The sequence below is a fragment of the Oryctolagus cuniculus genome, chromosome 7 (assembly GCF_051225735.1).
Source record: "Oryctolagus cuniculus isolate XC-2025 breed Fujian yellow rabbit chromosome 7, ASM5122573v1, whole genome shotgun sequence".
Lineage (NCBI taxonomy): Eukaryota > Metazoa > Chordata > Mammalia > Lagomorpha > Leporidae > Oryctolagus > Oryctolagus cuniculus.
The window spans coordinates 137,458,184-137,486,143 of NC_142873.1; the positions used below are offsets into that span (position 1 = coordinate 137,458,184).

Sequence of the window (27,960 nt, forward strand, 5' to 3'; positions counted from 1 at the left end):
GCTGCGTGGGACACCTGCATCCCGTATCAGGGTGCCTATGATAGAGCTCTGCCTCAGTTTCTAATCCAGCTTCATGCTAATGGGCCTAGGAGGGAAGCAGCAGCTGATGGCTCAAGTATTTGGTTCCTTTCCATCTAGATGTAAAACCCCAGCCTTGGCTGTAGTGAACATTTGAGGAGTAAGCCAGTGGATAGATTTCTCTCTCTTCCTCTCTCTCTCTAACTCTGCCTTTCAAATAAATAAAGTCAAAAATAAAGTAAAAACATGTGTGCTACAAAGGGCATGATCAAAAAAATAAAAAAGGCAACATATAGAAAGGGGAAAAATTTTGTAAACCATGTATCACATAAGGAACTTTTATGTAGAATGTATAGTGAATTCCTACAATTTAACACTGAAAGGACATATGATCCAATTTTAAATTGAGCAAAGGACTTCAGTAGACACATCTCGAAAGAAAATATACAAATAGCCTGAAAGTAAGTGAAAAGACCCTTAGCAACATCAGTCACCAGGAAAACGCACATCCAAGTGACAATGAGCTACCACTTCACACCCAATAGTGTGTTATATTATATTTTAATAATAGTGATGATGATAAAGGACAATAAATATTGGGGAGGATATAGAAAAACTGGAATCCTCATACACTGCTAGTGAGAATGTAAAATGGTGCAGTCACATTAGAAAAGAGTCTGGCAGTTTCTCCAGATTAAATATAGTTCCCACGTGATTCTACTATTAGGCATACACTCAAGGGAAAAGAAAACATATGTCCCCAGAAAATGCAGTATATAAATGTTTACAGTAGCATTATTCATATTAGCAAAAATAATGGAAACAACTCAAATGTCCATCAACTGATGAATGAATAAACACAATGTATCATACTCATACACTGGAATATTACTTAATAATAAAAAGAAATGAAACCACAGCCTTGATACCTTGAAAACAAAATGATTGAACACTGAAAGAGAAGGAAGTTACAAAAGGCCACATATATTATGATTACATTTATATGAAATGTCCAGAATGGGCAAATCTTTTTTTTTTTTTTTTGGACAGGCAGAGTGGACAGTGAGAGAGAGAGACAGAGAGAAAGGTCTTCCTTTTGCCGTTGGTTCACCCTCCAATGGCTGCCGCGGCCGGCGCACCACACTAATCCAAAGACAGGAGCCAGGTGCTTCTCCTGGTCTCCCATGCAGGTACAGGGCCCAAGCACTTGGGCCATCCTCCACTGCACTCCCTGGCCACAGCAGAGAGCTGGCCTGGAAGAGGGGCAACCGGGACAGAATCCGGTGCCCCGACCAGGACTAGAACCAGGGTACTGGCACCACAGGCAGAGGATTAGCCTATTGAGGCGCGGTGTCGGCCCAGAATGGGCAAATCTATAGAGACAGAAATTAGACTAATAGTTGGCAGGGGTCACAGGGAATAAGGAAAATGGGAAGTGACTGCTAATGAGTACAGTTTTTCTTTTGGAGAGAATGAAATTTTCCAAAATTAGACTGTGGTGAGAGGTGTATGTGATCTCTGTGAATATACTAAAAACCACTTATTTGTATACTTTAGAGTTATATGGCTAGTGAATAATGTATCAATAAAATTGTTATTCAAAACAGAACACCCGGGGCCGGCGCCGTGGCTCACTTGGTTGGTCCTCTGCCTGCGGCGCCGGAATTCCATGTGGGAACCAGGTTCTGATCCCGGTTGCTCTTCTTCAGGTCCAGCTCTCTGCTGTGGCCCGGGAGGGCAGTAGAGGATGGTCCAGGTATTTGGGCGCCTGTGCCTGCGTCGGAGGCCAGGAGGGGGCACCTGGCTCCTGGCTTCAGATCGGTGTAGCTCTGGCCGTGGTGGCCATTTGCGGGGTGAACCAAAGGAGGAAAGACCTTTCTCTCTGTCTCTGGCTAACCTTTCAAGCAAAGGTGAAACCAATATTCCAGAATCCTGACTTAGTAATCATTAGGAAATATTTTATAAAAGAGGAAGGATTCAGTTAATCTTAATAGAATTTGGGGTAAGAGAACACCCCCCACACATATTTTTTTTATTTTGGAGGAGGGCAGCAATAACAAAAGTACATGATTGAGAAGAACCAGGCATACTGAGCCTAAGCCAGGCTTGACAGGGAAGGTTCTAGTCAAATATTATCTTAAGCTTGCCAACAGTTTCACCTGTTTCCTAAACTTCATACTGACACCTGAAAATCCTAAAGTACTTCAAATGCAAGTCAAAACTACTCTTTCTTGACTCCCATACTCACACTTTGCTCCTGCTACTTCATGTTTTTTCTACCTAAATACCTAAACTTCCAGGTTTGAATTTCTTTTTCCTCCTATTGGTTATCAAGTCCTATTGCTTTAATTTCAGAAGCATTCCTTAATCTGGCCCTTTTTTTAAAAAAAAATATACATTTTTTATTTATTTGAAAGTTAGAGTTACATAGAAAATGAAGAAGAGGCAGAGACAGAGAGAGAGGCATCTTCCATCTGCTGGTTCACTCCCCAATTGGCTGCAACAGCCAGAGCTGCGCCGATCTGAAGCCAAGAGCCAGGAAATTCCTCCAGGTCTCCCACACGGGTGCAAGGGCCCAAGGACTTGGGCCATCTTCCACTGCTTTCCCAGGCCATAGCAGAGAGCTGGATCAAAAGTGGAGCAGCCGGGACTCGAACTGGTGCCCATATGGGATGCTGGCACTGCAGGTGGCGGCTTTATCCACTACGCCACAGCACTGGCCCCAATCTGGCCCTTTTCTATCCACACTGCTGCCACCTTGGTTTCAGACCCTTATTTTTATCTAGATCTTATAATTGTTATCTCCTAACATTTGTCTCTCTTCATTCTAGTTAAGTACCCATACGTCCAGCATAATTCTCTCTCAAAACAAGAAATCAGATTATCTCATGCCTCTACTTTAAAATTTTAATCAGCTCCCTGTTGCCTACAGAAAACATATGAAATTTAGTAGGATAGCATATGCTATTTTTTTTAAAGATTTATTTTATTTATTTGAAAGAGCTACAGAGAAAGGTAGAGCCAGAGAGAGAGAGAGACAGATCTTCCACCCACTGGTTCACTCCCCAAATGTCTGTAATGACCAGAGCAGAGCTGATCTGAAGCCAGGAGCCAGGATCTTCCCCTGAGTCTCCCATGTCGGTGCAGGAGCTTCTACTGCTTTCCCAGGCCATAGCAGAGAGCTGCATTGGAAGCAGAATAGCTGGGACTCAAACCAGTGCCCATATGGGATGGTGGCGCTGCAGACTGGGCCTTTAACCTGCTGTGCCACAGTGCCAGCCCACATAGGCTTCTTAATTTGATAGTAGCCAATATCTTTTTCCATATTCTGTTACTCTTCCTGAAATGCCTTTTCTATGCTTATCAACCTGGCACATACTTATTTTTCAAGACAAACTTCTTGAACTCCAGAGTCAGATGGAAGTTTATTCTTCTGTAACCTGCAGTACTTGGTGTACACTTCCGTTATGGTATTTTTAGTACACTGTGGTATTTATTGTGCCTCCTTTCCCCTTCATGAAAACACCTTCATGAAAAGGAATGTTCTTATCTTCCTTGTAGCCCTGATTTTCATCCAGTGATTGGCACAGAATACTCAGTACAATAAATAAAAGCCCTATAAAAGTAAACAGAGTGCATGGGATGATGGAGGGCAGTCAGGAAAACTGGGTAGGGATAGTTACTTGGGTACAGCAGGTTAAGCCACTGCTTGGGATGTCCATATCCCATACTGAAGTGCTGGTTTGATCCCTGGCTCCTCTGCTTCTGAACCAGCTACCAGATAATGTGCCCGGGAAGGTAGTGGATGAATGATGGCCTTGTACTTGGCTTCCAGTCACCCACATGGGAGACCCTGATGGAATTGCAGGCTGGTGGCTTTGGCCTGGCCTAGCCTTGGTTATTGCAGGCATTTGAGGAGGGAACCCAGCAGGTGTAGATCTCTTTCTCTCCCTCTATCTCCATTATTCTGCTTTTCAAATAAGTAAAAAAATTTTAAAGGAAAACTGGGTTTATTGATCTTAGGAAAGCTCTTACCTGTGTAGGTGTCTAATGCAGTTATTTTTTAGCCAGAGTACTTACTGATTTTGAGCTGGATTCCAGCTTGCCCTGCCCAGAAGTAAGTATAATCTTAGCAGTATATAGTGGAGAATTATTGTAGGTTATTATATAGGAGAATTATATGATATGAATATCAGAAAAACACAATCACTTGAAACAAATGGGTTAGGGAATGGTGGGGGATTGAGGCTTGGCAAGCCATTTGAGGTGCCTTTAATATTCTTACTGAGTTACGAAGAATTAAAATAATATTAAGTAAAAGAAACAGAATTTTTCATTAGATTTGTTCTTTCTCCTACCCAACACATTTGGTTTTTTGGTGGAGTTGTGAGGGTAAGAGATTTTGTGTGTTATATATGTGTATATAAAGTTATATTTCAAAGTTTCACATGCTCAATATATTACATTTGAGAGAAAAAACTATGTAATAAATTAGTGTGGTACATTCTGGTTTTAACTTATAATTTTATTGGCATCCCTCATTTCATTTTTGTTAAAGATTTTATTTTATTTTTTAAAGATTTGCTAATTTATTTGAGACAGAGAGAGGGAGAGAAGTATTCCATCCGCTGATTCACTCCTGAATGGCCACAACAGCCAGAGCTGGGCTGATCTGAAGCCAGGAGCCAGGAGCTTCTTCCAAGTCCTTGACATGGGTGCAGGGGCCCAAGCACTTGGGCCATCTTTCACTACTTTCCCAAACACATTAGAAGAGAGCTGGCTTGGAAGTAGAGCAGCTGGAATTCCAGCCCGTGCCCATATGGGGTGGTGGCGTGGCAGGATGGCAGCTTTACCCGCTGTACCACAATGCCAGTCCCCCTCATTTCATTTTTTCTTTAGAGTACTTTGTTATTTTCCAGTGTGAGTAGTTTAGATGTTTCCGAGTAGAAAATTCTTGGGTATCTTTTATTTGAGTTTAAGAGGAATTATCAGTTCCATGAGATACTAAGAAAGGCATAAATCACTTCTGTGTAGTCATTTTTCAGAATCCCTACGGGGTTGACTCCAGACCACCCTATGGATACCAAAATTCATGGATGGTCAAGTCCCTTATATAATGGCATAGTATTTTTATATAACCTCCATATACTTAAAATCATCTCTAGGTTACTTATAATATCTAACACAATGGAAATGCTATGTAAGTAGTTTTCATACTGCATTGTTTAGGGAGTAATAAGAAAAATGTCTTTATGTGTTCAGTACGTATACAGTTTTTTTCTGAATATTTTGATCCATGATTGGTTGAATCTGCAAATGCAGACCCATGGATATGAGAGGGCCAACCATACTTTGTTAATAATATTGCCTTGATTTAATGTCAAGATCTGCAAAGCTTCTTTAATGTCTTCAACAGGCTTGTTTTTTATAGTCTATCTTTACAATATTATTGCATAACTAGGCAGTTAAACCTGTTTGTTACCTTCCAAAATTGGTGGTTTATGTCTTATACTTCAACAACTGGAATTCTAGAAGTTAGAACTAGGTAGCATTTTATAATTCCTTTTCATTATTAGCAAGACAGTTAAGTGCCAAAATGCAGCAGTTCAGTTAAATGTAATTTAACTTGTCCAAAATGGTTAAAATTAATGCAGATTGTTTTGTGTCATACTAGTGTACAGATTTTTGTTGTTGCTTACTGTAGAGTCATAGTGATTGCCTTCTAAGTGACTTGAGATTTTTAATACTCAGATCAACATGTGTGATGTTTCTCTTGTCCAGATGCCACATGAGCAAATATTTGGCATTAAGACATGGTTCATAGTAATAGAATGAGGTATTGCAGCCAAATATGTTTCCACTTTAGTCAGAAGAGTTTTTTTTTTTTTTTTTTGGCAAATTATGCAGGAAATGCTTTGAATAATTTTTTGAGTCAACTTCTGTACAAATTTATTCTTTAAATTTTATGCCTGTTGCTTTTTTGTCTTTTAATCACCCCTCCTTTTTTTTTGTAGGAAGAGAAAGCCTTTCTTTTTTCCCTACTAAGTGATTTTGATTGAAAATGATAATTTGATAAAAGAGCATATTTGTTTAAGCAGGTTTCATATATTACTGGTTTAGGATTTTTTTTTTAAACAAGAGAATGGTCTCAACTAAAACCAAGTATCTTTGGAAATATTGTGACCTAGAGTATAAAATCTGTAACTTAAGATTTTATGATAGTCTGCTCAACTGCTAAATATATATGGGTTTAAACCATCAGAATAGGGGCCGGTGCCGTGGCTCTCTTGGTTAATCCTCCACCTGCAGCGCTGGCATCCCATATGGGCGCCGGTTCTAGTCCCAGTTGCTCTTCTTCCAGTCCAGCTCTCTGCTGTGGCCTGAGGTGGCAGTGGAGGATGACCCAAGTGCTTGGGCCCCAGCACCTACATGGGAGACCAGGAGGAAGCACCTGGCTCCTGGCTTCAGATCGGCTCAGTGCACCAGCCGTAGTGGCCATCTGGGGGGTGAACCAGTGGAAAGAAGACCTTTCTCTCTGTCTCTCTCTCTCACTGTCCACTCTGCCTGTCAAAAAAAAAAAAAATAGTATAATACCAACATATTGTATATTGACATAATATTGATGATTGAATTTTAGAAGGAAAAAAATCTGGATACCATTTTGGCTTCTTAAATGAAAATCTCAGCAGAGTATTTGAAGAAAATTATGCTATTAGTAATATTAATGGTATATTATTATGATTGGAAAGCATGCTAACAGGGGTGTTCTTTTTCTTTTTTTTCTAAATATTTATTTATTTATTTATTTGAAAGGCAGAGTTACAGAGAGGCAGAGGTAGAGGCAGGGTTGGGGGGGGAGGTTCCTCCATCTGCTGGCCTACTCCCCAGATGGCAGCAATGGCCAGAGCTGTGCTGATGTGAAGCCAAGAGCTTCTTCCCAGTCTCCCACACAGGTACAGGGGCCCAAGGACTTGGGCCATCCTCCACTGCCCCTCCACAACAGAGAGCTGAATTGGAAGTGGAACAGCTGGGACTAGAACTGGTGCCCATATGGGATGCCGGCACTGTAGGTAGAGGCTTCACTCGCTAGGCCACAGCATCGGCCTCTGGGTGTTCGTTTTTGTTTGTTTGTTTTTTGACAGAGTATAGAGAAAGATCTAATCTGTTCATTCATTTCCCCCAAGTGCCCTTAAGAGCTGGGGATGGGCCAGGTCTGAGCAAGGAGAAAGAAATTCAATCCAGGTCTCCCATGTGGGTGGCAAGAACCCAAGAGCTTGAGCCATCACCTGCTACCTCCCAGGTCTGCATTAGCAGGTGGCAGATCAGGCACTGGAGCCCAGGCTCTCCATATTTCTTCCATATCTATCTCCTTTACTAATTAACAAGAACTATCTATGTATTTTTTAAAATATTTTATTTATTTATTTGACAGGTAGAGTTACAGAGAGAGAGAGAGAGACAGACAGACAGAGAGAAAGGTCTTCCTTCCATTGGTTTACTCCCCAAATAGCTGCAACGGCTGGAGCTACACCAATCCGAAGCCAGGAGCCAGGTGCTTCTTCCTGGTCTCCTATGTGGGTACAGGGGCCCAAGCACTTGGGCCATCTTCCACTGCTTTCCCAGGCGACAGCAGAGAGCTGGACTGGAAGAAGAGCAACTGGGACTAGAACTGGCGCCCATATGGGATGCTGGTGCTGCAGGTGGAAGATTAACCTAGTGCACCACGGCGTTGGCCCCTTATCTATGTATTTAAAAAAATTTTTTAATCTACTTATCCAAGTAGAGAGAGAGAAAGACAGCTCCCATCTGCTGGTTCGCTCCCCAAATGCCTCTGATGGCCAGTGCTGAGCAGGGTAGGTGGCCAAAATCAGGAAATGGGAACTCATGTCAGTCAGTAGCTGGAGGTGGTACTGAATCCAAGCAGTCCGAAATGGGGTGCGGGCATCTTAACCCCCTAGGCCAAACAGCCACCCCAACTGGCACCTATGTCTTTTTTTATTTTTTGACAGGCAGAGTGGACAGTGAGAGAGAGGGAGAGACAGAGAGAAAAGTCTTCCATTGCCACTGGTTCACCCCACAATGGCCGCTGCAGCCAGCGCGCTGCAGCAGGCGCACCGCACTGATCCGAAGCCAGGAGCCAGGTGCTTCTCCTGGTCTCCCATGCGGGTGCAGGGCCCAAGGACTTGGGTCACCCTCCACTACACTCCCGGGCCATAGCAGAGAGCTGACCTGGAAGAAGGGCAACCGGGACAGAATCCGACGCCCCGACCAGGGCTAGAACCCGGTGTGCCGGCGCCGCAAGGTGGAGGATTAGCCTAGTGAGCCGCAGCGCCAGCCGGCACCTATGTCTTAAACAAAGGCCTTTAATAAAGAATAAGCACCTGTCTCCTGGCTTCGGAGACACAGGGCACAGCGCCGGCCGTAGCGGCCATTTGGGGAGTGAACCAATGGAAGGAAGAACTTTCTCTCTGTCTCTCTCTCTCACTGTCTGTAACTCTACCTGTAAAATAAAAAAATTAAAAAATAATAATTATTAAATGGGTAGACATTTCAGTCAAGAGTTAAGTTGCTGCTTGGGAGGTTCACATCCCATATAAGAGTGCCTGGTAGAGGTTCCAGATACTCACTTGTGATCCAATTTCCTGAGAATGTACATCCTGGAATACAGCAGACAATACTTGGGTTCTTGCCACCCATGTGGAAGACACAGACCTGGTCTAGCTCTAGCTGTTGCAGATACTTGGGGAGTAAATAAGCAGATGGAAGCTCTCTGTCTCTTTGCCTTTCAAATAAAGTAAAAAAAAAAAAAAAAAAAAAAAGGCTGATCAAATAAGAAAAGGCTGGAATAATAAAGCCAAAGTACTAAATTAAATATCATATTGTTTTTTAAGTGTGCTTTTTCTAAATCAGAATATAACTGGTATATATTACATCATAAATTTCTCTTATATTCTCTGTATTACCTAAACCACCACCAGCTATAAATGTGTCATTTGGGGGAAGGTAGTAGAAGTTTATTGCAAGCAGATGGATACATTTTTATCTACTATATGAGTATACACTAAATCCCACATAATAGTAAAGAAGACTTAGGAATTGAGGATAAGGAGAACAGAAAGCATGACAACCAGCACTGCTACCCACAACTGCTACCACCATCACCATCCTCTTAGAGGAAACATTAAAAAAGCAGCAAGTAAGGTGGGATGGGGAGAAGAAAGTAGCATGGATGTACTACCTAATAGCAAGGAAAAAGATACGCTCAGGATGCTCCACTTCATTTCAACAGCATGTAAAAATGACTTGGGTCTTTTCTATTATCAAAAACAAGTGAGTTCATGTTATCATGGAATAATTTCAAGGCTGTTTGCAGATTTTTCCCACCATCATATCTGAAGTAATCCATTTCAAAACAAACTGTCACAAGTTCATGGGTATACTGTTACATGCTATCCTGTAATTCAACATACAAAACAAACAAATAATTACCAAAGCAAAGAGGAACAGCAAGGGATCTCCAACGTTACATGACTCTTACCTGTTCACTCTCCTAGGACACTTGTCTGGTTTAATATCTACCTCATAGAGGTAGACATCAATCTTTGGGATTTCAACTTGAAAACAGTTAGCCAGCAATTTAATGGGTTTGCCCATGGTGCCATAGCCAGGTCTTCTGGGCACCATGAGTAGGGGCTGGGCCCCAACGGGTCCTGCCAAGGAGAAGAAAAAGAAGAGTCACACTATTACACACTGCATTTGATACCACTTTCAACCACAGTTTGATAGAATTGTAAGTACAGCTGACAATGGTTAAAGCCTATTGCTAAAAGATGACATCTTTCCTAATACTTCAAAAACTTCCTTCACCCCAACTTCCTCTCTTCATTAAGAACATAAACTGTACACTCTAAATTATTCTGAAGGAAGGCCTCTCTCTCTCTCTCTGTAACTCTGCCCCCCACCTTTTTTTGGGGGGGAAAAAAAGAAAGATTTATTTATTTGAAAGTCAGAGTGACACAGACAGAGGAGAGGCAGAGAGAGAGAGAAGTCTTCCATCTGCTGGTTCACTCCCCAATTGGCCACAATAGCCAGAGCTGCGCCAATCCAAAGCCAGGAGCCAGAAGCTTCTTCCGGGTCTCCCATGTGGGTGCAGGGGCCCAAGGACTTGGGCCATCCTCTGCTGCTTTCCGAGGACACAGCAGAGAGCTGGATTGGAAGAAGAGCAGCTGGGACTAGAACCAGTGCCCATACGGGATGTCGGCGCCGCAGACGGAGGATTAACCTACTGCGCCACAGCATCAGCTCCAACAGTATAGTTTCAGTTTTGCAAAATTAAAGGAGTTCTAGAGATTGGTTGAGCAGCTATGTAGATATACTTAGCAAAACTGAACTGTACCCTTAAAAATAATTAAGGAGCTGTGGCGTAGCGGGTAAAGCCTCCGCCTACAGTGCCGGCATCCCATATGGGCGCCAGTTCGAGTGCCTGCTGCTCCACCTCTGATCCAGCTCTCTGCTATGGCCTAGGAAAGCAGTACAAGATGGCCCAAATCCTTGGGTCCCTGCACCCATGTGGGAGACCTGGAGGAAGCTCCTGGCTCCTGGCTTCAGATTGGCACAGTTCCGGCCGTTGCGACCAATTGGGGAGTGAACCATCGGATGGAAGACCTCTCCCTCTCTCTCTACCTCTCCTTCTCTCTCTGTGTAACTCTGATTTTCAAATAAATAAATAAATATTTAATTAAAAAATAATAATTAAGGAGCCAGCATTGTGGACAGCGGATAAATCTGCCATCTGCACTGACATCCCATATGGGTACCAGTTTGTATCGAACCTGCTCCTCTTCTGATCCTTCTCCCTGCTAATGGCCTGGGAAAAGCAGCAGAAGATGGCCCAAGTGCTTGGGCCCCTGCCACTCATGTGAAAGATTTGGAAGAAGCTCCCGGTTCCTGGCTTTGGCCTGGCCCAGCAGTAGCTGTTGTGGTCATCCAGGGAGTGAACCAGTGGATGGATGAAATCTCTCTCTCTCACCATTTCTCACTCTTTCTCTCATCTCTTTCAAATAAAATAAATATTTTTTTTAAAAAGTTGTTACATCTTTTTTTTTTTGTAAAGATTTTCTGTATTTATTTGAGAGGCAGAGTTACAGAGAGAGGGAGAGACAGAGAGAAAGGTCTCTATCCACTGGTTCACTCCCCAAATGGCTGCAACAATACAAATCCATGAGTTTCTGCAGGGTCTCTCACATGGGTGCAGTGGCCAAGCACTTGGGCCATCTTCTACTGCTTTCCCAGGCCATTAGAGGGGGCTGGATCAGAAGAGGAGCAGACGGGATATGAACCAGCGCCCATATGAGAAGCAGGTAATGCAGGCAGAGACTTAGCCCACTATACCACAGCACAGGACCCTATTACATCTATTTTTAAAATTAATTAATTTAGGGAGGGAGGGAGGTTGGGGGGGGAGCCACAACAATACAAAAGTTGCACTTTTTTTTTTTTGACAGGCAGAGTGGACAGTGAGAGAGAGAGAGAGAGAGAAAGGTCTTCCTTTGCTGTTGGTTCACTCTCCAATGGCCGCCGCGGCCGGCATGCTGCGGCCGGCGCGCCATGCTGATCTGATGGCAGGAGCCAGGTACTTATCCTGGTCTCCCATGGGGTGCAGGGCCCAAGCACTTGGGCCATCCTCCACTGCCTTCCCGCGCCACAGCAGAGAGCTGGCCTGGAAGAGGGGCAACCGGGACAGAATCCAGTGCCCCGACTGGGACTAGAACCTGGTGTGCAGGCGCCACAAGGCGGAGGATTAGCCTAGTGAGCCGCGGCGCTGGTCTACAAAAGTTGCACTTTGTAAATTCACATTCATTAAATTTAAAAAAAATTAATTAATTTAAATGGCAGAGAGAGAAAGAGCGCCACCCACTTGCTGATTTAGTCCCCAAATGCCCACAACAGCCAGGGCTGGGCTAGACCAAAGGTGTGTGAAAGGGAACTCAACACAGGCTGTCCACATGGTTGGCAGGGACCCAGTTGCTAAAGCCATCATCTGCTGCCTCCCAGGAAGCTGGAATGGAGAACAGAGCCAGGACCCAACATAAACTCTCAAACATGGGACATGGGCATCCCAAGAGGTGTCCTAACTGCTAAGCCAAATGCCACCCCTAAATGTTGAATTTAATAGTATACATGCAAGGAGCCTTCAAAAAGCTCATAGAAAATATATATTATGGAAAAAACTATGGCCGGCACTGAGGCTCAGTAGATTAATCCTCCGCCTGCAGTGTCAGCATCCTATATGGGCGCTGCTTCTAGTCCTGCTGCTCCTCCTCTTCCAATCCAGCTCTCTGCTGTGGCCTGGGAAAGCAGTAGAAAATGGCCTAAATGCTTGGGCTCCTGCACCCACATGGGAGACCAGGAAGAAGCACCTGGCTCCTGGCCTGGGGTCTGCGCAGCTCCGGCCATTGCGGCCATTTGGAAGAAAGACCTTTCTCTCTGTAACTCTACCTGTCAAATAAATAAAATCTTAAAAAAAAAAAAAAAAACCATTAATGGTTTTCAAATGCTCTTGCACTGAGGTAAATTCATTTTAATTTCATTTCCTCATCAATCTCATCTCAATTTTAAAATCTAAGTGATACCAGCCGCTGCCACGGCTCAATAGGCTAATCCTCCGCCTTGCGGCGCAGGCACACCGGGTTCTAGTCCCGGTCAGGGCGCCGGATTCTGTCCTGGTTGCCCCTCTTCCAGGCCAGCTCTCTGCTGTGGTGTGGGAAGGCAGTGGAGGATGGCCCAAGTGCTTGGGCCCTGCACCCCATGGGAGACCAGGAGGAAGCACCTGGCTCCTGGCTTCGGATCAGCATCAGCGCGGTGCGCCAGCCGCAGCGCACCAGATGCAAAGGTCATTGGGGGGTGAACCAACGGAAGAAGGAAGACCTTTCTGTCTCTCTCTCTCACTGTCCACTCTGCCTGTCAAAAAAAAAAAATAAAAATCTAACTGATATCGATCACTAAATTTTTTATTAAGATTTATTTATTTATTTTGAAAGTCAGCATTATATAGAGAGAAGAAGAGACAGAGACAGAGAGCCGGCGCCGCGGCTCAATAGGCTAATCCTCCACCTAGCGGCGCCGGCACACCGGGTTCTAGTCCCAGTCAGGGCATCGGATTCTGTCTTCCAGGCCAGCCCTCTGTTGTGGCCCGGGAAGGCAGTGGAGGATGGCCCAAGTGCTTGGGCCCTGCACCCCATGGGAGACCAGGAGAAGCACCTGGCTCCTGCCTTCGGATCAGCGCGGTGCACCGGCCGCAGCGCGCCAGCCGTGGCGGCCATTGGAGGGTGAACCAACTGCAAAAGGAAGACCTTTCTCTCTCTCTCTCTCTCACTGTCCACTCTGCCTGTCAAAAAAGAAAAAAAGAAAAGAGAGAGACAGAGAGAGAATCTTCCATCTGCTGGTTCACTCCTTGGATGGCCACAAAGCCAGGGCTTCATCTGGGTCTCCCAGGTGAGTGGTAGGTACCCAAACGCTTGAGCAGTCTTCCACTGCTTTTCCCAGGCCATTTGCTGAGAGCTGGATCAGAAGTGAAGTAGCTGGGACATGACATGAACTGGCACCCACTTGGGATGCCAGCATAACAGATGGCTTTACCCACTAAGCCACAACACCACTAAGCCACAACACTGGCCTTACCACTAAATTTTTATGCCCCAAAATGTAGTTTTGTTAATCAAATGATAAGTGCAGTTAATAAGTACCTACTACCTGAATAAACTAAAAATTACATTTGAAAAAATCTGAAAAATTTGACAATTTGAAAAACATTAAATCTGTAAACATTTATTTAAGAAAAAATAATTTGATACAACTTCTTCCAAAAAATTAAATTTCTGATGCCAGAAAAATTCTGATCCTAAAACATAACAAAAATTATGAAAAAGGAAAATCACACATCAACCTCATGGAAGAACATGCAAAAACTCTAACAAACTTTAAGAAAATTAATTCCATCATATATCAAAAAGATGAGTTAATATCACAAGTAAAAAAGTTAGGTTAACAACAACTATTTATACAATATGGATAAAATGTATTAAAGTACTGCCAGAATTATTGGTTTTTAAATTTTGTTCCAATTATTTATAAAAATCTCTTAGAGCATATTTCTTGCTAAACCAATCTGTAGGTAATACTGTAGAAATTCTAGACCAGGCCATATTTCATTTTTTTTTAATTTTTTAAAAAAATTTTTTTGATAGGCAGAGTGGACAGTGAGAGAGACAGAGACAAAGGTCTTCCTTTTGCCGTTGGTTCACCCTCCAATGGCCGCCGTGGCTGGCGTGCTCAGCCGGCGCACCACACTGATCTGATGGCAGGAGCCAGGTGCTTCTCCTGGTCTCCCATGGGGTGCAGGGCCCAAGCACTTGGGCCATCCTTCACTGCACTCCTGGGCCACAGCAGAGAGCTGGCGTGGAAGAGGAGCAACCGGGACAGAATCCGACGCCCCGCCCGGGACTAGAACCCAGTGTGCCGATGCTGCAAGGTGGAGGATTAGCCTACTGAGCCGCGGCAATGGCCAATATTTCATTTTTTCTAAAGATTTATTTATTTATTTATTTGAAAGGCAGAGCTACTGAGAGGGAGAGACAGAGAGAGAGAGAGATCTTCAATCTGCTGGTTCACTCCCCAAATGGCACGACAAGCAGGACTAGGCCAGGCCAAAGCCAGGAGCCAGGAGCTCCATCCAGGTCTCCCAGAGGGTACAGCAACCCAGGGACTTGGGCCTACTTCTGCTGCTTTCCCAGGCACATTAGCACAGAGCTGGATTGGAAGTAGAGCAGCCAGGACTTGAACCAGCACCTATATAGGATGCCAGCGTTGCAGGCGGTGGCTTAACCTGTCATGCCACAAAGCTGGCCCTATGGACTAGTCCATATTTCTGACTGTCATTCATCTAAGCATTTGACCTTCACTGAATGTTTAAAGTCCCTAAATCTCCAAATCTAGAAAATGGTAAAAAGATCAGACCTGCCTCATTCTTATGAATCTTATCAGGATCAAAGTGGATAATGTATAATAGACAAAATTTATCAAGCTCTTACCATGTCTTGGGCAATATGCTAAGTGCTTTATATCTGTTATCTTATCGACAAATAAACCATACAAAGAAATGAATCATTTTACAGATGAGGAAAACACAAACAGCTGCCTAAAATTTCATAACTAGTATAACTCACATTGTTACCTGCAATCCTGGGACTCAATTCTGTTCCACTGATCTACTTGTCCATTCTTTCAACAAAACTACACTGTCTTGATTACTGTTGCTTATTAGCAAATATTAAAGTCAAGTACTGCCAATCCTCAGAGTTCTCTGGGTACTGAGTCAAGAAGTATTACAACCTTACTTAATTTTAAAGATTTATTTATGTATATGAAGGGCAGAGTTTACAGAGAGATTTTCTGTACACTGGTTCACCCCCCAAATGGCTACAAAGACTGGAGCTGGGCAGGGACCAGGATCTTTTTCGGGCCTCCCACATGGGTGCAGGGTCCCAAGCACTTGGGCCATCTTCTACTGCTTTCCCAGGCATATTAGCAGGGAGCAGGATCAGAAGTGGAGCAGCTGGGACTAGAACCAGTGCCCATATGGGATGCAGGCGCTGCAGGTAGCTGTGTTACCCGCTGTGCTACAGGGCAGGCCTCCTGACTTCAACTTTTTAAAATTGTAGAGTAGGGCCATCCCACTCCTTCGAATATACCCAAATGGAATTAAAGGGGAGAAAAAAGCCATTTGCACCTCAATATTTGTTGCAGCTCAATTCACAATAGCTAAGACATGGAATCAACCTAAATGTCCATTAACGGATGACTGGATAAAGAAACTATGGGATATGTACTCTATGGAACACTATACAGCAGTAAAAAACAATGAATCTGGGCATTTACAACAAAATGGAGGAAGCTGGAAAACATCATGCTGAGTGAAATAAGCCAGTCCAAAAGGGACAAATATCACATGTTCTCCCTGATCAATGGCAACTAAACGAGCACCTAAAATGATACCCATTGAAGTGAAATAGACACTATGAGAGACAATGACATGAGCAGCCCTTGTTTAGACTGTTGAGGAACAACTTACTATTTTGTTCCTTTAGTATTTTTGTTGTTGTTGTTGCTCAGTTTGCTCTACACAAGACCACTGGTTGAACTCTGCAATCAATGCACAACCATTCCTAAGCGTTTAAAAATTAACAGAAAATTGATCTCTGTGAAACATAGGAGTGGGAATAAGAGAGGGAGGAGATATATAGGACAGCACATACTCACTCAGACCTACCTCCAATGGTGGAACTAGAAATGTGCCAGGGGATTTCAACTCAACCTTACCAAGGAGGCAGGTACCAATGCCAGCACACTTCGTAAAGTGATAAGTATAAATACACAACTGATCAAAAAGAAAGGGTAAGTGTCGAAGAGATTTCACAAATAAGACCAGTGTAAGCAAATAATGAAGGATAGAATCAAAAGAGAGAGAATGATCCTGCAGGGGAAGCAGGACACAGCAGACTCAGAGAATGGCAAACGCCCAAAACAGCACTCCTGCCTCAGAATCAACCCTTGGGACATGCGGATCTGGCTAAAAGGTCCATGAGAGTCTCACAGGCATGGAAAGCCATGACACGGTGGCAAAAAACAATCTAAATGAAAGATCCTGGTGAACAAGACACTAGCAGAAGGATCAGGCCATCAAGGAGAGAGGCGCCTTTCTCTGAAGGGAGGAAGGAACCTCCACTGTGATACGGCCTTGACTAAACAAATTCAGAGTTGGTGAACTCAAGGGGCTTCCATAGCCTAGACAGCTCATAGCAAGAGTCTCGGGTGATTGCTGACATCATAAATAAGAGTGCCAATTGTTAAATCAACAACGGGAGTCACTGGGTTCATGCTCCCCACATAGGATCTCTGTCCTTAATGTGTTTAACTATGAAACTCAAAAACAACACTACTAGTCGAACAATACCCTATACCTGCTTCGGTTGTGTGAGTGCAGCCTGTTGCAATCCCTGCTTAGTATATACTAAGTTGATCTTCAGTATATGAAGGTAACTGAAAATGAAACGTGATGAAGGGTGGGATGGGAGAGGGAGTGGGTGAGGGGAGGGCCACGGGAGGGAGGGAGGTGGGGGGGGAGCTACAACAATACAAAAGTTGCATTTTATATTCTACTTAAAACTATTGGTTGAACTCTGTAATTAATACACAATTACTCTTAGGTGTTTAATTAATGCTATAACTAGTACTCAAATAGTATTTTACACTTTGTGTTTCTGTGTGGGAGCAAAATGTGGAAATCTTTACTTAATATACGCTAAATTGATCGTCTGTATATAAAGATAATTGAAAATTAATCTTGATGTGAAGGGAAGGGGAGAGGGAGTGGGAGAGGGGAGCGTTGTGGGTGGGAGGGAAGTTATGGGGGGGAGGAAGCTATTGTAATACATAAGCTGTACTTTGGAAATTTATGCTCATTAAATAAAAAAAAAATGGAGAGTAGGTGTTTGGTGCAAAGGCTACAACATCACTCAAGATGCTTGTATACTACGTTGGAGTGCCTCCACTTCTGATCCTGCTTCTTGTTAATGTGCACCCTGGGAGGCAGCAGGTGATGCCTCAAATAGTTGAGTCCATGCCACTCACATGGGAGACCTGGTTTGCTTTTCTGGATTCTGGCTTCTGCCTGGCCCAGCCCTGGTTGTTGCAGGCACTTAAGGAATACACAATCAGATCTCTCACTGTCTCTATTTCTCTGCTTTTCAAATAAATAAATAAAAATTAAAAAAAAATTAAAGGATCACTCCAGCTGCTCTATGAAAGAGTATTTGTTAGAGAACTAGCAGAAAGACCAGTTAATAGGTTATTTGGTTGTGCTGTCAAAGGATAAAATTGACTAGGACTAAAGTAACAAAGTAGGGGCCAGTGCTGTGGCACAGCAGGTTAACGCCCTGGCCTAAAGCCCGGCATCCTATATGGGCACCGGTTCGAGACCTGGCTGCTCCACTTCTGATCCAGCTCTCTGCTATGGCCTGGGAAAGTAGAAGAAGATGGTCCAAGTCCTTGGGCCCCTGCACCCACATGGGAGACCAGGAAGAAGCACCTGGCTCCTGGCTTTGGATCGGTGCAGTTCCGATTGCAGCCAATTGGGGAGTGAACCAGCAGATGGAAAACCTCTCTCTCTCTCTCTCTCTCTCTGCCTCTCCTTTTCTCTCGGTGTAACTTTCAAGTAAATAAATAAATAAATCTCTTTAAAAATTGACATAAAGTAACAAAGTAACAAAAGTAGCTGTGAAAAATATTACAAGGTAATAAGCCCGATAGGAATTGTTAATGATTAGATGTGAGTATTCAAGGAAAGGATCCTCAAGGATTTTTTATCTACATAGCTAAAAAACTGTCGTTTACTGAGTGTCATTTACTGAGACAGAAAAGACTCAGAGCATCAGATTTGAAGAGGAAATCAAGATTTTCAGAACATGTTAAGTTTGAGTTCTCTAAACAAGCAGGTGTCTAGTAGCAGTCAATTAGAGTGACATGGTGGAGTGCCAGGGAGGGGTCCAGGCTGGAAATACAAATGTGGGTTTGCTCAGCACATACTGTATATTTAATTAGGGGCGATCACTCAGAATGAGGCATGGCTACAGAAGAACACTAAGCCCTGGGACACTCCCAGTGTTTTGAGATTGGGTAAAATAATGAAAAAGCAGCAAAAGAACCAGCAAATAATGGCCAAGTAATACCCCAAAAACCAACTTAAAAAACTGTTTCAAGAATAAAGTAAATCAGATGGGGATGAAATGTCAAGTAAAATGAAATTTTAGGAACTGTTAGATTCATGAAAGCCTTTGGTAAGCTTGATAAAAACAACTTTATTGAGGGATTAGAGTCAAAAGTCCAACAGAAATAAATTCAAAACAAAGGGCTTGAACCTCACCAAGCCTTAGATCGACTAGCAGTTTATAGGAAATCCAGAGGAACATGTTGCATTACATTGTGAAGATGGAATTAGCAAAACCCAAACTGAGAAACTTTAGAAGGATAAATAACTTAAAAAAAAAAGGTTAAAAAAAAGAAGAAATGTACAGATTAAAATACATTTGAAAAACATATCACTCAATCAATGTGTCAAATTTATTTGGCTCCTGACCCCAAAAATGAGAAAAAAAGGGCAAAGTGCAATTTTTTAAAAAAATTGTTAAAAATTTATAATCTTCTGTGTGACAAAAATACAAACTTTAAATGAAGTCAAAAGACAAATAAAAACTTGTGGGAAGTATGACCAACTCATACCACTAAAAAAAAAAAAAAAAAGGAACTGTTAAAGTATATTTGAAAATAAGTAGAAATTTAAACAATGACAAGGTGTTTAATATAAAGGACTGTTGTGATTATTTTGCTGTGATAATGGCACTGTGACTCCATTTAAAAATAATCTGGGATGGGAGTTTGGGGCAGCAGTTAACATGCTACCCTGCTCGGGACATCTGCATCCCATATGGGAGTACCTGGGTTCCAGTCCCAGTTCCACTTTTGATTCCAGGTTCTTGTTAATGCGTAGGCTGGGAGGTAAGCAATGATGACTCATGTAGTTGGTTCCTTACTGCCCCAAAATGAGATAGGGCTTCTGGCTTCAGCCTGGACCAACTCTAGCTGTTGGGGCCATGTGGGGAGTGAAACAGTGAATGAAAGACCTTTCCCTCTTTGCCTACCAATAAAATGAAAACAAATAAATAAAAATGTAAAAGAATACAGAAGAGCAGGTATTTGGCAATCAAGATGCCCACATCCCACACTGGAATGTCTGAGTTCCATTCAGGACTCCTGCTCTGGATTCCAGCTTCCTGTTAACGCTGATCCTGGGAGGCCTAAGTGATGGTCCAAGAGATTGGGTTCCTGACATCCACGTGAGAAACCTGGATTAGGTTTCAGGCTCCTGGCTTTGGTCAAGGCAGAGGGTTGGAGGGGGAACTCCCCACTTTGTGGTAGGCATTTGGGGAATGAACCAGTGAATTGGAAGGGCTCTCTCAAAATCTTTTTTATTAATTTTTTAAGAAGGTAAACTAAATAAGTAACAATCTTAACACACTTTATACTTTAAGGCAGTTATAGGTTCACAGGAAAATTAAGCAGAGGGTAGAGGTTTCCCATAAACCCCTAGCCTCTCTCACCAAAATAATGTTATATGTTAGTTAAACTTAACATTGACAAATCATTAAAAAGTCTCAGTTAGGTAGCCCATTTTGTAATCTATTCTTTAACTATTTTTTATAAATATATTTATTTATTTGAAAGATAAGAGTTACAGAGAGGAGGAGAGACAGATCTTCCATCTGCTGGTTCACTCCTCAAATGACCCAACCATACTGAAACCAGGAGCTTCGTTTGGGTCTCCCACATGGGTGCAGGAGCCCAAGCACAAGGCTAACCTCTGCTGCCTTCCCAAGAGCAACAGCAGAGATGCTGGATCGTAACTGGGGAAGCCTGGACACGAACTGGTGCCCCTGTAGATGCAGGCATTGCAGGCAGCAGCTTAACCCACTCTGCCACAATGCTGGCCCCTCTTTTAAATCCAGAGAAATACTCTCTTGTGTTGTTAGAAGACTTAGAACTCATTTAAAAGATCAAGTATTAGTAATAACTCAAAAATAGTATTACATAAGCCTACAATTGAAAATATTTTCTTGCAAAATTTCTTTGACAAATGAAAAACCTAAAAATACCTGTCTATATTTTATAAATACCTTTTAATTTTCTAAGAACTTGACAATTTGGAAATAATGTATAAAATAACTAGCTGATGTAAAACAAAAAATTCCTCCAGAATATTTCATTAAACCAACATTTCAGACAAATGCACATAATTTTTTATTGTAACCAAACCACAAAATGTCCACATTTAAAATATGAGAAAGCATCAGTTGTGTGACAAGGTTTTGCTGAATCTCAATTGTCTTTTTTTTCTTTCCCTTTAAGCCATGGTTAGCCAAAGAAAGTCATTAATATTAACACAAATAATGGCAAAAAACCATAGAAACTCCAAATACAGAAAGGCTGTTTATGCATCCTAACAGCATAACCATTATGGTTGAAAAACCACACAATATTCTTTCTCACATCTGTTTTGTTAATGAGCCAAGAATGAGGGTCTATTGAATATCCTAGACAACTGAATTAGAAAGTAGGAATGTCTAGTGAAGACTGTTCATCCCAACATTCTGAGACTATCCAGGTCTGGAAAGGATACTTATCTTAAGTAAATCATCTTTTCAATTTTGACTTCCTGAAAACAAAACTTCACTTTGGCCTTTTTCCCTATTAAAAAAAAAAGCCCTTAGACTTCATACATTAATTTTTTTTTTTTTTTTTTGACAGGCAGAGTGGACAGTGAGAGAGAGAGACAGAGAGAAAGGTCTTCCTTTGCCGTTGGTTCACCCTCCAATGGCCGCTGCAGCCAGCACACCGCGCTGATCCTAAGGCAGGAGCCAGGTGCTTATCCTGGTCTCCCATGGGGTGCAGGGCCCAAAGACTTGGGCCATCCTCCACTGCACTCCCGGGCCATAGCAGAGAGCTGGCCTGGAAGAGGGGCAACCGGGACAGAATCCGGCGCCCCGGCGGGTACTAGAACCTGGTGTGCCGGCGCCGCAAGGCGGAGGATTAGCCTAGTGAGCCACGGCGCTGGCCCATACATTAATTTTAAAATCCAGGCCGGCGCCGTGGCTCACTAGGCTAATCCTCCACCTTGCGGCGCCGGCACACCGGGTTCCAGTCCCGGTTGGGGCGCCGGATTCTGTCCCGGTTGCCCCTCTTCCAGGCCAGCTCTCTGCTATGGCCAGGGAGTGCAGTGGAGGATGGCCCAGGTGCTTGGGCCCTGCACCCCATGGGAGACCAGGATAAGCACCTGGCTCCTGGCTCCTGCCATCGGATCAGCGCGGTGCGCCGGCTGCAGCGGCGGCCATTGGAGGGTGAACCAACGGCAAAGGAACACCTTTCTCTCTCTGTCTCTCTCTCTCACTGTCCACTCTGCCTGTCAAAAATAATAAAAAAAAAAAAATAAAAAATAAAAAATAAATAAAATTAAATAAAAAAAAAATTTAAAATCCTAGTATTAAGCACTATAAGAGAATATATTTTGTTAGGTTAAAAAATATTTCAATTCATTTTTCAGGTAGATTCACAAGTATTTTAAGAATATGGAAAACAATACGAAACTAGATGATTCTGTTATAAAGCAAAATGGTATTCAACTAGAATTCAACAGCTTATGGCAATTTGGCAGATCTCTACTCCTAGCTAGGGTTTTTCCACATACAACTGAGATCTCTTCCAGGAGATGTCCCCTGCAGGGCCCCAGGCCTCTTTGCATACTGTCAGGCCAGGCTTATCCATACAAATGCAATGTTCCCATGAAAAATAAATAAATATTAGTTCTGAATTATCAACTTATTACATAAAATTCTCCAATACAGCAAAAGGAATTAGCTTCAAGACTCATCCAGATTTCCAAAATAATTTAATTTTTAAAAATAAAAATATATTAGTTTGGATTTTGGTTTAAAAACGTAAAGAATCAGGGTAATGGAATGAAGGGTAGCTTTTTTAAATGTCTTTGTCATGTCAACTAAATTACATTTGAGGCCGGCGCCGTGGCTCACTAGGCTAATCCTCCACCTAGCGGCGCCGGCACACCGGGTTCTAGTCCCGGTCGGGGCGCCGGATTCTGTCCCGGTTGCTCCTCTTCCAGGCCAGCTCTCTGCTGTGGCCCAGGAGTGCAGTGGAGGATGGCCCAAGTGCTTGGGCCCCATGGGAGACCAGGAGAAGTACCTGGTTTCTGGCTTCGGATCAGCGCGGTGCGCCGGTCGCAGCGCGCCAGTCGCAGGGCGCCGGCCGTGGCGGCCATTGGAGGGTGAACCAACGGCAAAGGAAGACCTTTCTCTCTGTCTCTCTCTCTCACTGTCCACTCTGCCTGTCAAAAAAAAAAAAAAAAAAAAAAAAAGAAGAGGAGCAGTCGAGACTATATCCAGTGCCCATATGGGATGCTGGCAGTAGCACTGCAGGCGGAGGATTAACCTACGGTGCCACAGCGCTGGCTCCCACAGATGACTTTTCTAGTTGGTATTATTAAAGAAATTCAAAGCTCTAAAACTATATTGACATATGAATTTATAAGTACAACTAAGAAAGAAAGAGTCTGATTTACTTTTGCAAGACCATGTATGAAGCAACTATCAATGAATGGCACAGGTATTGTGGCATGGTGGGTTAATTTACCGCATGCCACACTGGCATCCAATATGAATCCCAGTTCGAATCCAGTTGCTCCACTTTAGATCCAGCTCCCTGCCAATGTGCCTGGGAAAGCAGCAGAAGGTGGCCCAAGTGTTTGGGCTCCTGTCACCCATGGGGTGACCTAGATTGAGTTCCAGGCTCCAGGCTTTGACCTGGCCCAGCCCCAGCCATTGCCACCATTTGGAGAGTGAATCAGCAGGTAGAAGAGCTCTCTCTTTAACTCTGCCTTTCAAACAAATAAATCTTAAACAAACAAAAAGCCAACTAGCAAACTTTACATCAATTTGCATATTATTAATTCAGGGTGAAAGTAAATATTTCCCTTCCATTATTAAGTATAACTCCTTCCATTCTAAACAATAGTCTGACTTAACCTAAAAATAGAATAGTATGTTCTAAAAAACAAGTACCTAGACATGATATCTCAAGGAACATTTCTGCTGTCCCTGTTCCTGCTTTGTTTGAACAATCTATCCTTTTAGTTTGGCTGCAATTAGACCATAAACAAACAGGGTTTCGTCACAAGTTCCCCTAAGGAGTCATAGGTACAGACGCTAAACTACTAATATTATTTAAAAAACTATGTCAGTTTTTTTGTTAAAGCAAAGTTCAGACAGTACTGAATCAGTAGACTATATGACATATTTAAAAATCAATTAAAATATTTCATGTGAAAGGGAAGAACAGACAAATATTGACTTTTAGTGAGGAATGATTCACCAAGAAACAATTTCACGGGGTTTGGCATTGTGGCACAGTGAGTTAAGCTACCACCTGTGAGTGCTGGTTTGCGTCCCAGCTGCTCCATTTCCCATCCTGCTAACATCCCTGGGGAAGCAGCGGAAGATGGCTTGGGTCCCTGTCACCCATGTGGGAGATCCAGATGTAGTTTCAGGTTCCTGACTTTGGCCTGGCCCGGCCCTGGTTGTTATAGGCATTTGGGGGAGTGAACCAGCGTAGGAAAGACCTCTCTCTTTCTCTCCCTAACTCTGCCTTTCAAATAAATACATAAATAGAAGAGGCAATTACATGGTATCTGTATCTGAAGTCCTCTAACATACTGAATAGTTTTCTATGTGTCAGTGTAACAACTAGAATTTAAAATATCCTATCATAACATGACACCTGAAAATCTCCACACACACAAAGCCACCAAGATTTAATACCAACCAAATATTCTATTAGAGAACACTTACAACTAAACAATTTGAAACTACATATGTATCTCAAACTCTGGATTTAAAAGTTAGCTGCACATGCTTCTCCATTATGCTTTCAACTTCCCATTCAGCATAACAATTACATATAATTCTCAGGAAAAAATTAAAGTTTTGTTTTTGATGACAATCTTGAGCCAAAGCATAGCTTGTTAGACTACAGTCAGTAACATATAAACTGCACTGAAGAATAACTTTACGTTTCAAGATGGACAAGTGCATGATTGATGAATCCATAATTTCACAGCTAACTGGGTATATATTTCAGCAATGGGCACCCAAAAAGAAGAGATAAAACTTTTTTCAGAGCCATACTTAGCTGGTTGCACCAGTTAAGTAGATGGTTTGATGGTACAAGTATCTTCCCAGAGGTTGCATTTATTTGGGCACAATTTCATATGTAAAAAAGAAAGGAGAAAGCCATTTCAAAAATTTTCTAAATATCATTAAAAATTACAGGGTGATTAATAAAGTATTTAACTTTCATGCTTTGTTTTTCAGGCTTGAAAACAGGACAATTATGGAAAACTCATCTATAACCCTAAATCACCTTTCCTGCACAGTAAAAACAAATCCCGAGGTAGAAAATTTCAAAACAAGGGCAGACACAGTTTTGGAAGCAAATTATTAAAAATTAAGAGAGGCTGAAACAAATTTTCTATTTTCAAGAAGATATGGAGAAAATTCCACTTAATCAAACTTATAATAAACTCTCCCAGCCCACACCCACCATTTCTGACTGCTTTATTAAAGCCATTTGACAATAACACTCCATAACCTATTCAACAAACTATTTATCTTTATGTCATTGGTTCCTTTTACATAAGCTTTTGCTGTGTTCAGGTACCTCTCAAGTTTAGCAAAAAGAGATGTGAAACTCAGGATTGTAATAATATTAGCAATGATACCCTACCTCAAATATTTCAAATATTAATTTATAAACTATCACCTGGATGAAGCAGACATCCAAAACTGACATACCAAGCATGATCATTTGGTAAACAAACCGTTATGTAATACCTACTTTATATCCCTAACTAATTACTTTAGAACCACAGAGACTGCCTTTGCTTTTTAAAAGACAAGTACTGTCCTTGTTGCAATTTTCCCTCAAGACGCCCCTGTTTCCCTCAGGGAGAGAAGGTAGTTTTTCTAAAATCCAAATTTCCAAGAATCTCATAACTGCTTCTCTAGGTAATGGAGCCTGGGGAGGTGGTGGTGGGGGATGCTATCAGCGATTTTAAGACCCATCTCCTAAAAGCAGCGATCCAGGACGTTTCCAAAGCAGCTCGAAAACTCTCCATGCAGCCAGAGGCACCGGCGGGGCGCTCGGGGACGACAGCAATGCCATCTTGCGCTGGCCGTGGCAGCAACACCGATCTCACACCCAATTCTCCTCGGTCACCTCCATGTGCCTCCCCAGCTACCTTCAGAGGCAGGTGAGGCGGCGGCGGGACACGCAGCCCGGTTAAAGGACACGCACCCCGCCGCACCGTCAGCTGGCCTAACAGCCGCGACGGGTGCGGAGACGGGCACCGCGGAAAGGAGGAGTCACCGCGCCCACAGAACCCCGCTCTGAACCCTCCGAGCAGGTTCGCCCAACTCGGTGGCCCCCAGGGACCTGCGGCGGCGCTGCGGGGAAGCCGCGGAGGGGCGGGAGACGGAGGACGCAGGCACCGCGCTCACGTCGCCCACCGGGGCCGGGGCAGGGGGAGCCGCGAGGCTCGGGGTGGGGGAGCCGCAGAGGGGTGACGCCGCCACGCACCCGGCAGCTCTGACTCACTCACCTGCGGAGCCGATTTCCATTCATGGAGCTGGGGGGAGTGCTTCCAGCGAGAACGGGGCCGCCACTGGGGGCCAGGAGGCGGTGCCGGGGGGCGACGCGGCGCGACACGCACCCTTCCTCTGCCCCGAGGCGGGGGCGGCGGCGGCTTCCCCTCAGCACCCGCACTCCGAAGGCGCTCGGCCGGAAGAGCCGCCGTCGAGAGACAGCACTGGACTAGACCAGAGGAAGGAGAGACGTAAGGCGAGGAGAGGGGAGCCCTGTCCGGAACTTGCGTCGCCCGCAGCCGCTGACGCTCCCGCCGCTCCTCCACGACTGCGGGCCGCCGCCGCCGCCGCCGCCGCTCTCCCCGGGGCCGCCCCCGGAAGCCCGCCGGCGTCAGTTCCGCTGCCCGGCTCGCCCCGCGTCCACGCCTCGCCTCGCCTCCGGGACCCGAGCGGTGCGGGAGCGGCCAGCGCGGAGGACGCCGGGGAGGTGTCAGGGCGCGGGCGCCGAGCAGTCCCCGGTGGGAGACCGCCGCACGTCGCGCGCCACCCTGGTGAGGGCGGTGCCCTGCCTGAGGCGACATAGCTGCGGGCCCCAGCTTACCTGAGGAGCGCCTACCTGGAGCAGCCGTGCCTGGCCGGCTGCGGTCCCGACCCGCCTCCCGACCCTCCCGGCCGCGCCCAGCTGAGGCGTCCCGCGCGCCGCTGCCTCGCAGGCGGTCACGCCTGCGAGTGATGTCCGAGCCCATAGCGTTGTCTTAACGACCTCCTCCCCCAACCCCCGCCGGGGTGGGGGCGGAAATATACAATACGGTTTGGGAAACAATGATTAAGAAAGAAGCTGTTACATAATTTGCACGTTTAAAACTTTAATAGCGCCTCGTCGCACTGAACAACCCAAACTCCTTTCGGGGTTAAAACGCCGTTCTGCTGAAACTCACAGTCTGCCTCTTGACTGTACGGTAGCTACACCGGTCTGCGTCCAGTTCCCCCAGCCGGTCAAGTGCTGCTTTTGATCTGACTTGGAGCCTCTTGGCTTCTGGTTCCCTTGGCCAGGAACCCTGTCCTCCTCCCTTTGACTTACTGCACACACGCACGCAAGCACGCACGCCCCTCGCTGCTTCTCATGTGCCAGTCATCTCGGAGCGCTCTTTCCTGGACCACCCGTTACTCTCAAAATCCTCCCCCGAGTCTAATTCGTTTAGTTTACTTCATCCAGTGCTCCTCCCTTCCCGCACTAGAACGTATGTTTTGTTAAGAAAACCAGGTCCAGCCATTGTCAGGCAAATAGTCGGTCCTTAATACTTGTTGCCTTAATGAAACATGATACAATTTTGTACAGGCTAAGCAATGACTCATGGTTTTCCCTATGTCCCTAAGCATCAGTAATGTTTAGACTTTGTTTAATCTAAACTCATTGACTTTTTAAAAGGAAAGTTTTTTTTTAAAAATTCTATCTTCATATCTTCATCTCCCACCCCCTCGGTGTGGGACTTTGGAACAGTCACTTGACCTCTTTAGGCCTCAGTTTCCTCATCTAAAAAACGGGAATAACAGCAGGTACCTTACGGAGTTGCTGAGGTTAGGGAACAAAGAACAATGAAAACTCCCTGAATGTTATAAGTAA

The 27,960-nt window shown here is 44.1% G+C and overlaps 1 protein-coding gene across 4 annotated transcripts in view; it reads right to left on the reverse strand.

Annotated features, from left to right (window-relative positions):
- The window catches only part of AGO3 (argonaute RISC catalytic component 3), a 138,041-nt gene extending 110,860 nt beyond the window's left edge, over positions 1-27,181 (reverse strand). For 3 of the 4 annotated variants that reach the window (XR_016211118.1, XR_016211119.1, XM_008273686.5), the window contains exons 1-2: positions 26,354-26,720; positions 9,557-9,728 (exon numbers count right to left, since the gene is read on the reverse strand). Coding sequence is in view for 2 of the 4 variants with exons in the window: in XM_008273686.5 (XP_008271908.2) it covers positions 9,557-9,728; positions 26,354-26,372 (191 nt within the window). In the remaining 2 variants the exon portion in view is untranslated. Of the gene's footprint in view, positions 1-9,556; positions 9,729-26,353; positions 26,721-26,937 lie in introns of those variants that run through there. The other variant, XM_089301027.1, reaches the window with a different exon arrangement.
- Positions 27,182-27,960: the final 779 nt, after the last annotated feature.